Raw genomic sequence first — 15,275 nt, 5'->3', positions numbered from 1 at the left:
GTGTTCAAGACCAGGTTGGATGGGATGCTGGGCAGCCTGGTCTGGTATTAAATGGGGAGGTTGGTGGCCCTGCATGTGGGGCGTGGGAGGAGGGTTGGAGATTCATGATCCTTGAGGTCCCTTCCAACCTGGGCCATTCTGTGATTCCGTGAGCCAGTCCCAGCAACATGGTGATGGCACCAGGAATGATCAGTGATGGCCATTTTAAGTCATTGCAGACTTCAGTACCTGAAGGCCCTGACAAGAAAGGAGCTGTAAGTCTTTATGCGTCTTTCCTCCCTCACCCCACTTTGCCTTTTTGCTTTTTATTTCCTAAACTGACACTGATCAAAATAGACTTTGAGACTCGGAATCCAGCCACTTCCAGCTACTGGGGTTTTTTAGGAACGACGCCTGAAAGAGACCAAAACCTTTAGCAGGAGAAAAAGACCAAAATATCTTGCTAACATGCGTAGTCTTTTATATTACATTTTTATTTTGCAAGAAAATAAATTATACAACTTAAAAAATAAAATTCAAAAATTAAGCAGTACATCAAAATAGTTCAGCTGGACTGCCATACAGAAACTACCACCATTCCAAAGTGTACAGCGTTATCGCCTCGGTAGTGGCACACATTCAAAATTGTAAATACCATACGCAGATAGATATTACAACTCAGGAACTCAAGTTTGCTCAACACTCCAGACTACATATAGTGTATATGACAGGAAAGCTTTCGTGTATTGTTTATTTCACAAATCTGACCTCAAAGAATTACAAAGGTAGCATCCCAGTCATTTCGATGAAAATAGAAAACAGTCTGAGATAGCAAATCTTTCTGTAAAACTATCAAATCTTTTTGCCAATTGTATTTTTAAAATGCGCACTTTACAGGACAATGGCATCCCAATGCAAATCAATGCAACGTGTGAACATTCAATACGTTTAGGTTAAGTTTATAAAGGTGATAACAGGAAAGTCACATTTCCTTTTGGAAACGCAATTGCATTACAGTCGTAACAAATGAATGAAAGATGAACAAAAATAGGAACACCAACTGTGGAAAGAGGAAAATGGAAGACTTCAAAATTGAAACTGAGATCCTCATCACGTTGTTGGGACAGAGAAAGTTTTAACAGTATTCCTTAATTAAACCCATTAAGAGCGATTCCCCCCCTTGTCTACAACAGGTTTTCTCCATAGCCGTTCACCGTGGCAGTGTGTGGCAACATGCTTCTCAGATGCAGCACCTCTTTTAAGCAAGGTCTTTGGACATATGAATTCATAGCTAAGAACTGTAGCCTTAAAAGTGCGTTGTTGCCATATTGCAAATGAAGAATAGTTCATTTTCATTCAGAGCTGAACTCTGCCATCCTCAAAAGAACATTCAGCCCAGCTACCTCCCTGTGCCCCAGCTGATAGGAGTTCTAAGTGCATACTGGTGAAAGTGACCTGATGAAGGATGCTAAACACGATTCTGCATCTTTAACAAATTTGCTGGTGTGATTCTCAGATTTAATAAAAAACCAACATCCATTTTCAGCATATATTTAAAGAAAAATGACCATGTTGTAGGCACATTACCAAGTGTATTTCCACATCCCAGGTGTTGAGAAGGTACATAGGTAACTTTGAGGTTATACTATTTCATACTATTAGTTGAGGGAAAACTGTTAGATTTTAACACTCTGCTGCTTTCTGCATGCGCTCCAACTTCCTGAATGACTGCACGTAAGACGCTCTCAACTCCTCTCAACCTCAGTCAATGCTTCAGAAGCTGCAGTGCCCCCTCACAGCGCTCCGTCTGTGCGTTCCTCTGTGCTTAAGGGCTGGAATTTCTTATGGTGGAGGCTGTGCTCAGACTGTCATGTTTTAGAGCTCTGGGTTGTCAGTTTCTCCCAACTATCTCAGCTGAGCACTCACTGCCTGTAATTTACCTTCCGTACACCAAAACGCCCGTAGCACAAGGATTTTATTAGAATTTTGTTTTCTACCATTTGAATGGTTTTAGTGGCTAACTACACAGAGCACCACTTGCTTTTGATTCTAAATAGCAACACCACAGGAGAAGAAAAAAGATGCGGTATTTTTGAACAGCATCAACTGTTTTTAATCAATAAAAGCATCGAGCTTAATCTGTAGTTTGTAAATACTACTTTGCCAGGTCTCGGCGTCTCTACATCTCTTCTTGTTCGTGAGACCTCCAGTACTGCAAATTCCTCAGTCAAACAGAGGACCAAGCACACACCACACGCAGGCGGTCACGATGGCAAGTACATTAGTAAGCAGACCAAGCAGCTGGTTTAAGGGGGCAAACAGCCACTCCTGCAGTGAGTTTGCTTTTAAACTGCTCTTATTTCACCCTTTACTGCAACCATGTAAAAACAAACTCCTCCTTTCAATGGAAGGTTTTCCTTTCTGACTAAGGTCAATCCTATCCTCTACCCTCTTTCAATCATTAGAGAAGACCTTGAGATATTGTACTCGGCTGGTAAATTAAAAAAATGCACACTTGCAATTTATATACGAATATTCATACAGAACTGAGTAAGGCTCAACTTACCTTTTATCCCAAGACAGGCACTCTGCTCCAGTGAGTCCTATGACAGCCCAGGACATGCAGGGGCATTTCAGAGCAGCAGAGAGGCAAGCACTGCCAAACAACTACTTCAGATGATTGACAACAGAAGAGGTAACATTAAGAAATTGGAATTCCTGGTGTGTCCTTGGCACTCTCTCCACATACATCACACAGGGCATTTTTCCTAAGCTTTTTACCATTTCTGTTAGAACTGCATTTCCCATTCTGACAGTTTCAAAGATGTTGACTTTCAAGGAAGAGAAGAGCCAATATGTGATTAACCTTACATCTATACATACAGAGAGAGCTACCAGTGAGGAGTTAATATAGGAATCTTTGAGTGTTATCTTCTGAGAATTTGGGTATCAATTTCTCTTTAATGCGCTTACATGTACATCATATTTAAATACCTGGAATATAAATATTAAATGTACAAGGAAATACATTTAATATTTTTGTTTGAATAACAGACCTATCTATGGAAACTGTTTTTATAGTGGAATATCATTCAAGAAAGCTTTGCCTTCTCAAAGAGGATTGTACCAAATCATCTGTCCAAATAAAGTAACAAATAATGTATATCCACTTCTTTACAGAAAGCAATTTAAAAACAATGCTCTCTTGCTTAAAGGAAAGTATCACCCATGAGTTGGAATTATTTTTATGTCACTTATGTGTCAAATATTAAAATCCAGTTACTAGATTGAAGCACTGCTCTAGCCAACAGATTTTAATGAAAACAAATACGTATCAGTTTGTGAGGCATGTGTCTCTCAAATGTTATTACAAAAAGGATCAAAGGTGGACAGTACATGACTCTGTTGATCCAAAACACAAAAGTGAAAGTGCTACTTCTAGTCCTAATTGCATTAAAAAAAAAAAACAAAAAAAACAAAAAAAACCAACAACAAAAACCAAAACAAAACTAGTAGCAGTTCCTCAGTGCATGAATATTTGAATATTTTTCCTTTGTGCAAGTACTGGTCATCTAAAAACCCAAACCTGTATTTTTCCTGGTGGGTGTAAGTCAAATCTACTTTTAAAAGTTCACAATGGGCTCTTCATGAATGCAAGTTTCCCACAAAACAGCATGCTGTTAAAAGTGTGCAACATGAAGGGAATGCCATCATGCTAGCTGAATGAGATTGGCAAAATAGAGTCCTCTTTAAGGTAAGGCAGGGATTTTAATACGTAATGAAAGTCAAAACAGGTCCTTTGCAGCACAAACTGTTGCAGCTGTCTGTCCAAGCACCCTTCCATTTGTGTTCTCAGCATCTCACAGAGTCCTCACGTTATGCCATATATATGAAGGTGTTGATATCCGACTCATCTCTTCTGATATATTTGTGCTCTATAAGCCATTCAATTTGCTCTTTTATCATTTTCTTTTGTGGTAAGAACATGTTTTTCAATATTTCTACCAGTTCAGTCTGAAGCTGGGCATTAGTAATTTTCTTCCTCATTTTCATTATTTGGATGATAGCCTCCTGGTGGGGAATGAGAGAAAAAACATTTTGAAATGTCTGGTGGAAATGGCAAAGCCAACACAGCATTAACAGGGGACCCTCGGTACAGCAAGGCAGCAAAGAAATGCATATTCTTCCTCAATAATCAAATGTAAGAACTATTTTGCCACTATAAGTACTGCACTTAAGACACCTCAATTAAAATGAGGCAAGGCCAACATCTGCTCTTGCTTACGTATTCCTGAAGTGAGGGCCAAACCTTAACCCACTTGGAAAAGACACACTCTGAATACACTTTTCTATGCTGAATTCACCTTTGTGAATTACAGCCAGTTGCCCATCACTATCACGATTAAACTTCAGAATAAAACAGTACGAAGATCTACTGGGAGTTTCTATTCCTTATGCTTACAAGAAAGAACAAAGTAAATCAAGAATGCTGAAAAAGAAAACAAACAACACAATAAGAACATTCTTTACTTGCAAGGTCAAACCATGGAGTTTGTTGTCTTCCAGGTTGTGGCCAAGAACTTGATAGACTCAAACCAAAGGAAACTGTGTACAAAAGGCTAATTTAGGATATGTTCAAAGCATGATGGAAGTTATAAAACCATGAAGTAAATGGCTTTGAATTTGTCAGTAATCAGGTATTAACTGCAAGCCACAATTCCTAAGCCTAAGCAGATACTGAGCTATCTTCACAAAGAAGGTGATACAGTGACAGAATGGAACACTGGCAAGATGCACAAGCAATACAACTTGAGTCAATGGTGAATCTGCAGAATTTGACATCTAGAGTGTGAGTTAGTCACTAAAACCTGGTGTTTTTTCACCCGCTCATCCTCTGAGCAGAAGTCAGGGTGATCTGAGACAAACCTTGTGAAATACAAGCTTAGTGTCAGAGTAGCACTTACAAGGTGTTCTCATTTGGTAAGCATATGCAAGCATTAATCCTTTGGCTAAAAGAATGGCCAGGGTGTTAAGAGAGGTGAGACACTTTACGGGTTGGCTGTCCTGGAGTTTAATCTGGCTGTGACTACAAGCACACATGCACACAGAATGAGCTCCTCACAAAGTATCAGAACCATAGCGAAGAAGCCTGAGTGGGATTAAAAAGCACTCATTTCATTCATCAACAGCAGGAGGCTGTGATAACACAACGAAAGAAAAAGAACTGTAACATTCCTCTGACACACACTTACCTGGGTTCGTAATATCCTTAGCTGGACTATTCCTTCATTCTCCTCTTCTCGCATTCTCTCTGTAGTAAGTTGCAATCGACCAATCAAATTTATCTTGCCCCTTTTCTGAACTTTAGCATTTTTTCTGAAAAAGTTGTATTGTATAAAAATAAGGCAAAGATACATTTTCAACTAAGGAATTCCTACTAAATTTAAATTACAGCAGCAAGGAGAACCATTGTGTATCAGACATTTATAAGACTAGAAGCATTGCAGGATTGGGACACTGGCTGATAAATCCAAATTCAACGCCAATTCCTCCACAAAAAAACCCCACCACCAATATACTAATGTTACAACAAAATTCATCAGCTGAAACTGATAGCTCTCAAAATTGAGAAGTTGCCAGCACTATTTTAAAGAATAGATGTCTAGAGAAACATATTTCAGTTTAGTTACATAAAACTAGGGTTCTTCAAAGGAGTTTTTACAACAAAGTTCAGGAAACGGGACTAGTTCATTTTTCATCACAAGAAGTGTCTGTACAGCATAAAAAAATAGAGGGGAAAAAACAGACATCATAGCAGACATGGCAAAAAGCTGATGGCATTCTTCACTGGTCACCCCCAAGACTTCTGTGCAGCCTGTCTCTTCTGTCATGTGTTCACATCATTTCCCAAAGCTTGTGATCCTGACGACAGGAACAAATGAACCACCATGTCCCTGAGCAAGAAACTAAGCCCCAGCAGCAGCAGACTTGGCATTTTCCTACATAAAACCTCATGGACTCATTAGCAACGGGAAGATGGCAGAGCCTCCAATTCTGCACCTCATCCCCAGGCATTTAAGAAATTTAACTTCACAGAAATCAGAACTATACAAACACTTGTCTGAAGGGGCCGCTGGAGGTCATCTGCTTCAACCACCTGTCTGAAGCACAACTATCACTAAAAGTGAAATTATTACAGGACAGCAAAGCCTGTGTCTAGCTGAATCTTGAGAACTTCCAAGGACGAAGGTTAACTATAAAAAAGCACATAGTTATTTTCATTTTCAAGCATCATCTTACATTAAACTGAACTCCTGGTTCACCGAGAAGAGGGTTCCTTCTGTAAAGTCTTTGGGTGAATTGACTTGAGGTTCATACAATAAAACCTGACGTTTCAGCTTTGGAAATGCTACAAGAGACTACAGAGAAAAAGGGGGGAAAAAAGAATGAAAATAAAACACAAGACTTTCTAAATGGAAACAAGTACTCTTTAGAACATCGCTCACTGCTGTGCAGACTGTTGTGGAGGAACCACACAGCCTTGTTCAAAGGTGCCAGCGGGCAACACAAAGTCACCAGTGAAATCAAGGATGAAACATAGCTTACCAAATCTCTTTCTGAAATGAGTTACCATAAGTAAAATAATAAAAAGAAAAAATGCACAAACTCACGGCTACAGAAGTAGCGTGTGGTGCTGCCTGATGTACATTATTTCTCTTTTCTTTTGGGAGCTAAATTATTAAAAGACTGATAGAGCAAATGCATTATTTTTAAGCAACATACATTTATCAAGAGTTCCTAGAATTAGACCAGTCCCACTCCACAAACCACAATCCCAACTGTGTGCTTTATGCTGTATATGGCCAGAAAGATCTTGCTGTTTTCAAAAGCTTACGTTACGTAATTCCAAGCATAGAGAACATTAATGTAAAGGCTGTGTGTGCTTAACAGTAGTACAAGAAGCCAGCTTCACAATTGATTAATTAAGAAAAAAGGCGTTCACACTTTGAAGTATTGAAGTATTATCTGACAGCACTTATATTAATTCCGTACTTCAGAGTACAAAAACTCAGGAAGAAATCTGTTTCAAAAGAAAGTAAAATACCCATAAAGTCCTCCTAAGTTCTGCATCAGGGAGTTCAGTTGCCAGTTTAAGATTTTCAAAGCTGATCTTCTCTCTGGGTCTTTGGTTCCATGCAAACAGCACAGCTAGCTGAAATGTTGTTACCTCCAAGTCATACTGGCCAACCTCATTCTTAAATGTTATCTGTGAACAGAATGACAATTTTCCTTGAAAGGCTTTCTGGATAACAAGCTTTCTTGCTACCGTAAACATACAAAGTACTGCCATTCAGACTGAAGCACCAAGAAGTATACACTTACAATTCCATTGGACATGAGGTGGTGCCAGTGCAGTTTTCTACCACTGTGATTCTTTTTATAAAATTCTTCAACTTCTGGGATGAGATCTTCTAATTCCGTGGGCAGTGAGACAAATACTTTTTCAGAACTACGGGACCAGGCACCAGCATTCAAAATTTTAATATTCACAGAGTCAGCTGCAAGACAATACTGGATTATACGAAACTGCAGGTGTAACAGGCAGACAAACAGAATGCATTCTTCTCCTGTTCTAAATACAACTGGGATGGACTGAATTTCCAGAAACAGCAAGGTGCCCACCCATTAACACACTCCATTTATGGATCACTGGTTTTCTGTCAGCAATACTGATTGAAACCTTGGCTTTTTTTGTCTTCCCTCTGCAAAGCTCCTTAAGCAGTGATGCAGCTCTACAGCTGATGTTGGTAAGCACTTCTCAAGGGGTTTCAGTAGCAGCAGGCCCAAGGTTGGATGTTCTGTCTTTCTCATCGGTGAAATTTAATCTCAGAAATGCAATTTGAACTTTTAACAGTGTGCATCAGTCTCTCCTACTGGCAGGTAAGGGAAGAGCGCAGTATAAAGCACTCATGAAGAATGACAGGGGCATAAAGAAGGGGACAGTTAAAGCATTCCCCTGCTTGGAGGTGGATTCGAGCCCTACCCAGAATTTAGCTACAGTTAGGGAGCCCATATCTAAAGATACACCCAATAACTTCCAGAACGATACAGCTCAAGAGTCAACTGTAAGAAAAGCAAAGTACAGACGTTCCAATCTAGGGGTAGCAGCACTCTGAAGACCGTTCAACCTGCAGTTGATATAATTTTAACTCAAGGCTCAACAGGATTTTTAAGCTGCACAAGAAATTAAAACCACTAAATCATATGAAAACAATACCTGGTAAAGCAAGTTTATTATTTTTGTGCATTTCTTTGAAGGCCTGGTTCAAGTCTTCAGATACTTTGATATCCTGGAACATTCTAGCCAACTTGTTTACATAGTCTGCTGGCATACCTACTTCCTGTGTAAACAAACAGAACACTGAACTATGACAGAGGCAACTAAGAATAATAATAAACTCAAAAAAGAGAACAGAGCGGTGAGGCACACAGACAGCATCACTTCACTGTAACAAATTTTATGTGATACAAAGGAGTTCTTTTGCATGTATCACAAGTAGTTTCCCTTAAGAGTATATGATGATTCTTTTGAAGAAATCCATGCGCTTAAGAATGTATGCATGCATTAAGGAATAAACGAATGAAGGCATTCAAGTAATATTCTAATTTACATAAAATTTCACAATTAGACCAACAGTCTAATTGTGAAATTATTTACATGCTTAAACAACAAGTACACTGCATTTTGCTCATTTGCACGGGGAAAATATAGTTTACAGATACACAAAATATTTTAAAAACTATAATTATCACTCTTAGGATCAACATTCCTCTTAATAAAAGCTCAGCTGTTTTACTTTCACAAAATTTCATAATAAAATGGAAGTGTAAGATGACTTGCACAGCCTGCTATTTAAAGCAGAACTTGCTGAAGCAAGGAGTAGGAATTAAAGCATTTAAGAATGAGAATTACCAGCACACACAACAGGAACAGCCGAGCACAGAAGGACAACAGGCTACTCACCCGGAGCCACTCCACCATGTTCTCCTCAATTTCACTATCAGCTGATATATCCAATATCAGGCGTCTTGTTAAGTGAGCTTTGTGATACCGCATGAAAACATCTTTATTCTGTACGTATTTAAGTACCAAAAGCTGTCAAAAAAGATTTTAGTATATTTACTTGCACCATTAGGCAAATCTTTAAATGCCCATCTAATGCCCCCGTAGACTATGAAGTAGAAAAGGCTACTTTTGGGTGGCTGAAGAGGACCCATGCTGTGCTATCACAGCCACCAGCTATCAAGCTTTTATAACGTCACACCTTCACATTGTTCCTTTGTCAGCCATCAGGAACTTCTCTTAGATCACAGAAGACATTAATATGAAGCACCCTGTGCTGTTTTCTACACTAACCTTCACTACCGTAACACACCAGAGCTTAAATGAGCAATACTTCAGCATATTAATTTGGTGAAGACAACAAAGAGGTATGAAACTCCGCATGGGCAGTAAGATACAAACACACATGCATCGTGATATAAAACTCGTTCCCTACTGCTGCACTTCACATAACTATTTTCCAAGATCAAGGCCTTGACCCACATGAGGAAATACACCAACCAAATTCATTCTTCAGACTAATCAAGTAGAAGAAAGCAAGAACATACCACTTCTTTAAGCTTTGCTTCAATTTCTTCAGAGGTTAATTTTTTGCTTAGTGGTGTTTTTCTTAGCAACATGTCACAGTAATTAGCAAGAAGCTCAGGGCATTTGGATTCAGGCTGTGTTTTCAATCCAACACTAAATAAAGAAAGAACAACATATCTTCAAACTGAAGAGAATCCTGTTATTCTGGAGCAGTCACACTGTGAACAAGACCAAGCACTCCCCTTGGCAGGGCCATAGTGGAACAAGGGAATTCAACACTAATGAAAAACTAGGGACAACTCCCTTTTCCTCTAGGAAGAATAAATACTATTAAGCATTTTCAGACAGCTTTTACAGCTTGATCATTCCAACTGCTTTTTATTTTAGAACTTTCTAAGTACAATTATACTCAAACTGTAGCTTTAATCAAGTAAATGATAGCGAGGATTCCAGCAAAAACTTAGCAGATATTTCACTCATCAGTATGGCCTCTTGACAACTCTCAAGAACAACTTCCTGCAGTGCCCAGGAGGCAAAAGCTGACACACGTATCATGTAGCAACACAATGAAATTATTTCATAAGAGGCAGAAACAGGAGGCTAACAGCCGGCAGATTAAATAGTTTGAGGGTTAACAAGGAGATACTACAATATACAGACTGAGGTTCTTCAAAAGGCCTGCGATCACAAGGTTGCATTCTGAACCTGTAACCTACTGTTGAATAAAATTATTCCTAGTGTCAGGTGGCACCAACTTGATTTCTAGTCTCAAATTGTTGCCCAATGTTCTCTGTAATGGATTCCCTTGGAAAACTAAAGGCAGTGAGCAAGACTGCAGTTAAGAAGCCTTGGGGATGTTCAGGAATCCAGTGCTCTTGCTCATTCCCTCACCCTTGCTTGCTATCTACAGTAGATAAATGCTAAAAGAGACTGTATACATAGGGAACTTGAAAGAGCTCAGGAAGAAGAATGCTGAACAGAAGACCACTGCCATCACAGTGGTCACTAAGAGATCACTAGGTATATTTAGCTTTTAGGAGTCAAATACAGGCACTGATTTGCATACTCCCATGGGAAATCTAAACACAGACATAGAAAAAAGTCCATCTTGCCTACATCTTTACAAAGTATGCAAAGCAGGGATCCAGTCCGTTGTGAGGGTGTTCTTCCAGTAATAAAACCAGCAAGGCTAATCTCCGTCCCACATTACTATTAGTCCAAAAGCAAACAGAGTTAAGAAGCACATGTCATCTAGACACAGCCCTGAGCAGCCCTGCTTCAGCAGAGCTTGGGCCAGAAGGATCCAGAGCTCCCTGCTGACCTCAACCATTCTCTGACTCTCTGTACAAAAATACTGAACAGACTTTACTACCTATGCTACTCCCAACTCATGGGTGCTAAATAATAAACTCTGATAAGTGTAGTTTCATTATACCTTTCCCCTAAGAAAAAGATAAATTGATGACTATCGGGAAGAATGAGACATGATAAACTGGAAATAGGAAAAATACAGGCTTTACCCACACTAATAAAAGTGCAGAGAATCATTTCAACTTGTACAGGTGTCTTGTGAGATAGCAGACATTTTATTTTATCCATGGCTCCTAGAAAGCGCAGACTGGCTTGCCAGAGAATGCACATAATTTTGTGCACCCTGCAAATGTTCCATAAAACAGACAAATGCTCAGTTTATAAGGAAATTCTAGCAAATAAATAAAAAGCACCTCTGAAACTCATATTGGCATTTTTTTAAAAAAATAATCTCAACACCAGAAACTGTAAGAATGCAGTAACTCGTGCTCTAGCCAACACGAGATCAATATGGATCCATGTCTCCTGTTGCCTGGCTTTTCCAAAGTGGGAACTGTCTCTTTCAGTCTTCTTCTATCTACTCGTGCTCCTATTTTCACAAAAGGCACAGGAACTGGAGATATGTGCCCTTCAGCTAACTTCAGTAACATTGGACAAACCAGTTTAGTTGCAGCTGCCAGCCTTTGGTTCTGTAAGCTTTGGTTCTGTAGTAAGTCAGACTACAAACGACACATAAGCAATCCCAACCACCATAAGTTAAATACTAACAATCATCTGACTGACTTCTATCTCCTCCAGGCTGAACTAGCAGAGTTGCCCCCATCAGCATCATTTTCCTCTCAAGTGCACGTCAGCTTAATCTTCTACTGAAAGATGTTTAAGCTAACCTGGTTAATTTCACACTGCAACCAAGAAAGAAAACCCGCACAGGTCACACTCAAAGCATTACCCAGTACTTTTACTGGAGTTTGGCAGTTCTACAGCTCAGTTTTTTGGAAGCAATAATCCAGGAAAGTGTTCCTAAATTCAACTAACAAACGGATTCATTACTACAAAACAAAAGATTCACAATTACTATAAACAAAGCTGTTTAAATAAATTGCTATTGGCTGATCTGCTCCCACACGAAACGCATCTCAACAGGGCTGGATAATCCATCTGAAATTTTATAAGAAGAGAAGACACTTTTAAATGCAGTGTTACCTCTTGAAGACATTTAAAAGCAGAAGCTTTGTCTTGAACAATTTTATTACCCTGACTCACATTAAAGTTCATATGGCTTACCCCTTTTGCTTCAATGGCAATTCAAGTTTAAATATTGTAGCATCATTCACAACTGCTTTATATGCCTAAAATAAATAAACACAGATAGTCAGAGCTTCAATTTCTCTTCTCAATATGTGAATCACAAAAGTTTTATCCTGCCTTTTTAGGTTATCACAGGAAGAAATTAATTTAGTTCTATTGGTTCAAAGATTGCAGATTTGATTTTCAATATGAGAGATCAAACCCTGTGACTCAGTTTTCCACTAACTGATGTTTTACTTTCTCTTTTTTTTCCTTAACACACCACCTTAAGCAACAACTTAAAAAAGGGATGGAATTGCGTGGAACGGGTTCCATATCTGAAACTGTATGACTACACCCAAACACAATAAATTCTAAACATAAATATATCACTGAATCAATATTAAAATTTAAAGGTGCTCAAAAACAGAGAATCTTCCGATCAACAATTTTTCAAAGCTACACACAAATGAAACTTGACGCATTATTACACAAGCAATTCAGAACAAATCAGTTGTCAGTAAGTTACACCAACTTTTAGTTCACATACTTATCAGAGTAGAGCAATTTCTAGATTTAGCAGCGTGTGCTCACAAGGCATCACAATATTGTTTTTAACAATTCTTAAAAAGCTGAAAACAAGTGGTGAGTAGAAGCACATACCTTATCTCTTGCAGTAAGAAATCTTGGATCATCTTGAAAAGCTTCTTTAACCAATTTACTAAATCGATTAAACAGTGTAAGCAATTGCTCTACATACTTCTCAGAATCCTGAAGTTAAAACAGGCAACAATCAAATTAAAGAGCAGATTTCACAGAAGTTAGCATGAGCTTAATTCTCTCATCTATAATCCCATAGTCTCCCTAGGGCTCCAGGACTACAAAGGAGAATTTTATTTTTATTCCCTGTACTCAAGAGTTTTACAGCATTGTAAACCTCAACACAGACTTTCAGGATCATGTTTCCTATATACAACAATAAACACAGAGAGAAAAAATACAAGTTTTAAATACTGTATAATAGCTTCCAAATGAAAAAAAATGCTTTCAGAGATCAAGAAAATGAACACCCCAATTGCTGAAAATACCCAGGCTTCCCAGACCCTGAGAAAAAGATTATAAAAAGCTGGAAAAGACTGGTAGAAAGCAAACCTTATAAAATTTCCACACTTAGAGCCATATCTGGATTGGTAGTTGAAAGTATATCTCAAATTTCATCAGGAAGTTAGAACTTTGAGAAAACTAATTATGCCTTTTTAATCCTAGCACATAATTAAGTAACCAGTGCACTTACCACTTGAAGAAACAATTGAAAATGTAAGGAGTTAAAAATAAAAAATATTTCTAAGGATACTGCAAAGTTCTATGCTTAGAAAGACCAAGAATCTTCAAAAACCACTTCCACTCCTGTGTGACCTACAATTACAGCATTTAACTGCCAGCTTTGTTTTTTAAAAGCAAGCCACTTACAGTAGTAATAGTTTCAGCAGCTGCTACCATATCCGCAAGTCCAGCACTAACAATATGTTCCTCCAAGTCTTTCAGCATGGGCTCTATCCCGTTTGGAACTTTATCCATCAATGAAAACATTAAATGCAATTCTGAAAGATACAAATACTGATAAAGTCACTGGTCAAAAACCTTTCTTAAAAAGTAACAAGAACAAAACACAGAATTGCTGCACTTTTACTTAAGGGTATCTCAAGTAGGAAACTGACTGTGTAAGAACAGATAATTCAGTTAATCTATTAAGAAGCAAAAATGCTTTGAAGACTAATAGGCCTGACCCCACAAGGATGTTCCTCTAAGTTGAAATGAAATATCTGTTGTAAGGTAACACTTACTTATGCACCTAATATAAAATTGAATTTTAAAAAATACAACGAAGTCAGCAGCAATTTCCATTAAATCCAGGTTCAGCATAAATGCCTTAATGCCCTGCAAAAATGCTCCTCTTTCAGCTGGAAGCCTGCAAGAATCTGTGCATGAAATCACATGGGTTCAAGACTTCTCTTCCTAAATTAAATCCAAACAGAGCTCAGTTTGTGTGTCTTCAAGTATGATCTACAATGTTTCATCTACGTGTACCAAAGTCTCAGGGAGTTTAACTGACCAGGATAAACAGCACTTTCTCCTTTCCTTTTCCCCAGAGAGTTCTTCTGAAAGTTACCAGCTCGAAAACTTGAAAAACTCGTACAGTTTATCTTCTTTTTGTGAAGTTATTTCAACATTACAAAAAGATTAATATTTACTGAGCCAGCAATAATCACCCCCAGAAAGCTGTTCACAGCAAAACACCTGGGTTAAAATAATTGTAGAGTCCACAGAGAGTTAGACTAAACATAGCCAAGTTCTCTGCTTAATGAAGGAGAACAAACTGGTGGTGGATTCCGAATCTTTTTTGGATGGAAAAAAGATGACAGATTTGCTTAGTTTCTTGGTGTCGCATCTACAGTAAAGGGAGCCAGAAATAAGATGTTCTGCTTATGTTTTCTCCTTTGCAATACTTCAGTCAGCAACATCTGCAGGATCCTATCACCACAGAAGATGAAATGTTACTTTTATATCCCAACAACTGCTGCAGAACCACACAGGAAAGCCAAAAACCTCTCACAGCACAAATGAAGAAATGAAAATCACCAACAACCTTCAAGAAAAGCTTGCACTGCAACTAGAGACAACTTGGAATGGGCTAACCAATAGGATTTCAGAAATCAGGAAAAAACTAAGTCAAAGTTGCCAGTGCAATTCAGATGTGCTGTAGGTGGTGGCAACACTGCACTACTCAGGGCAAGTCCAAAAAGCTCACTCAACTTTTATTTGATCTTTTCATCTGTACTTTAAAACAAGGTGGGAGCAGGGAAGAGACATGAGAGAAGAAAAGAGTGGGAAGGAAAAGATATATCAAGGGCACCACTTTCTGTTTCTCTAAGACAGCGATGGTATGAATAAGCTGACAGCAAAAACAAATAAAAGACAGTGGTCTCTTGTAAAAGAATGTCTGAGAAAGAAGACTGCAGAGTCTTCAAAGACAGATTTCAAACCT

The 15,275-nt window shown here is 38.5% G+C and overlaps 1 protein-coding gene across 1 annotated transcript in view; it reads right to left on the bottom strand.

Annotated features, from left to right (window-relative positions):
• Nucleotides 1-452: 452 nt before the first annotated feature.
• CUL5 (cullin 5) overlaps nt 453-15,275 on the bottom strand; it is a 31,617-nt gene continuing 16,794 nt past the window's right edge. The window contains exons 9-19 of the mRNA XM_052671046.1: nt 13,700-13,830; nt 12,893-13,000; nt 12,227-12,291; nt 9,652-9,784; nt 9,005-9,136; nt 8,258-8,381; nt 7,363-7,538; nt 7,085-7,246; nt 6,280-6,398; nt 5,232-5,355; nt 453-4,050 (exon numbers count right to left, since the gene is read on the bottom strand). Coding sequence (XP_052527006.1) covers nt 3,856-4,050; nt 5,232-5,355; nt 6,280-6,398; nt 7,085-7,246; nt 7,363-7,538; nt 8,258-8,381; nt 9,005-9,136; nt 9,652-9,784; nt 12,227-12,291; nt 12,893-13,000; nt 13,700-13,830 — 1,469 coding nt within the window. The 3' untranslated portion in view covers nt 453-3,855. The remainder of the gene's footprint in view (nt 4,051-5,231; nt 5,356-6,279; nt 6,399-7,084; nt 7,247-7,362; nt 7,539-8,257; nt 8,382-9,004; nt 9,137-9,651; nt 9,785-12,226; nt 12,292-12,892; nt 13,001-13,699; nt 13,831-15,275) is intronic.

The sequence above is a fragment of the Tympanuchus pallidicinctus genome, unplaced genomic scaffold (assembly GCF_026119805.1).
Source record: "Tympanuchus pallidicinctus isolate F22 unplaced genomic scaffold, pur_lepc_1.0 scaffold11, whole genome shotgun sequence".
Classification (NCBI taxonomy): Eukaryota; Metazoa; Chordata; class Aves; order Galliformes; family Phasianidae; genus Tympanuchus; species Tympanuchus pallidicinctus.
Note: the sequence above shows the minus strand (reverse complement) of the source record. Positions and strands in the feature narration are given on the sequence as shown.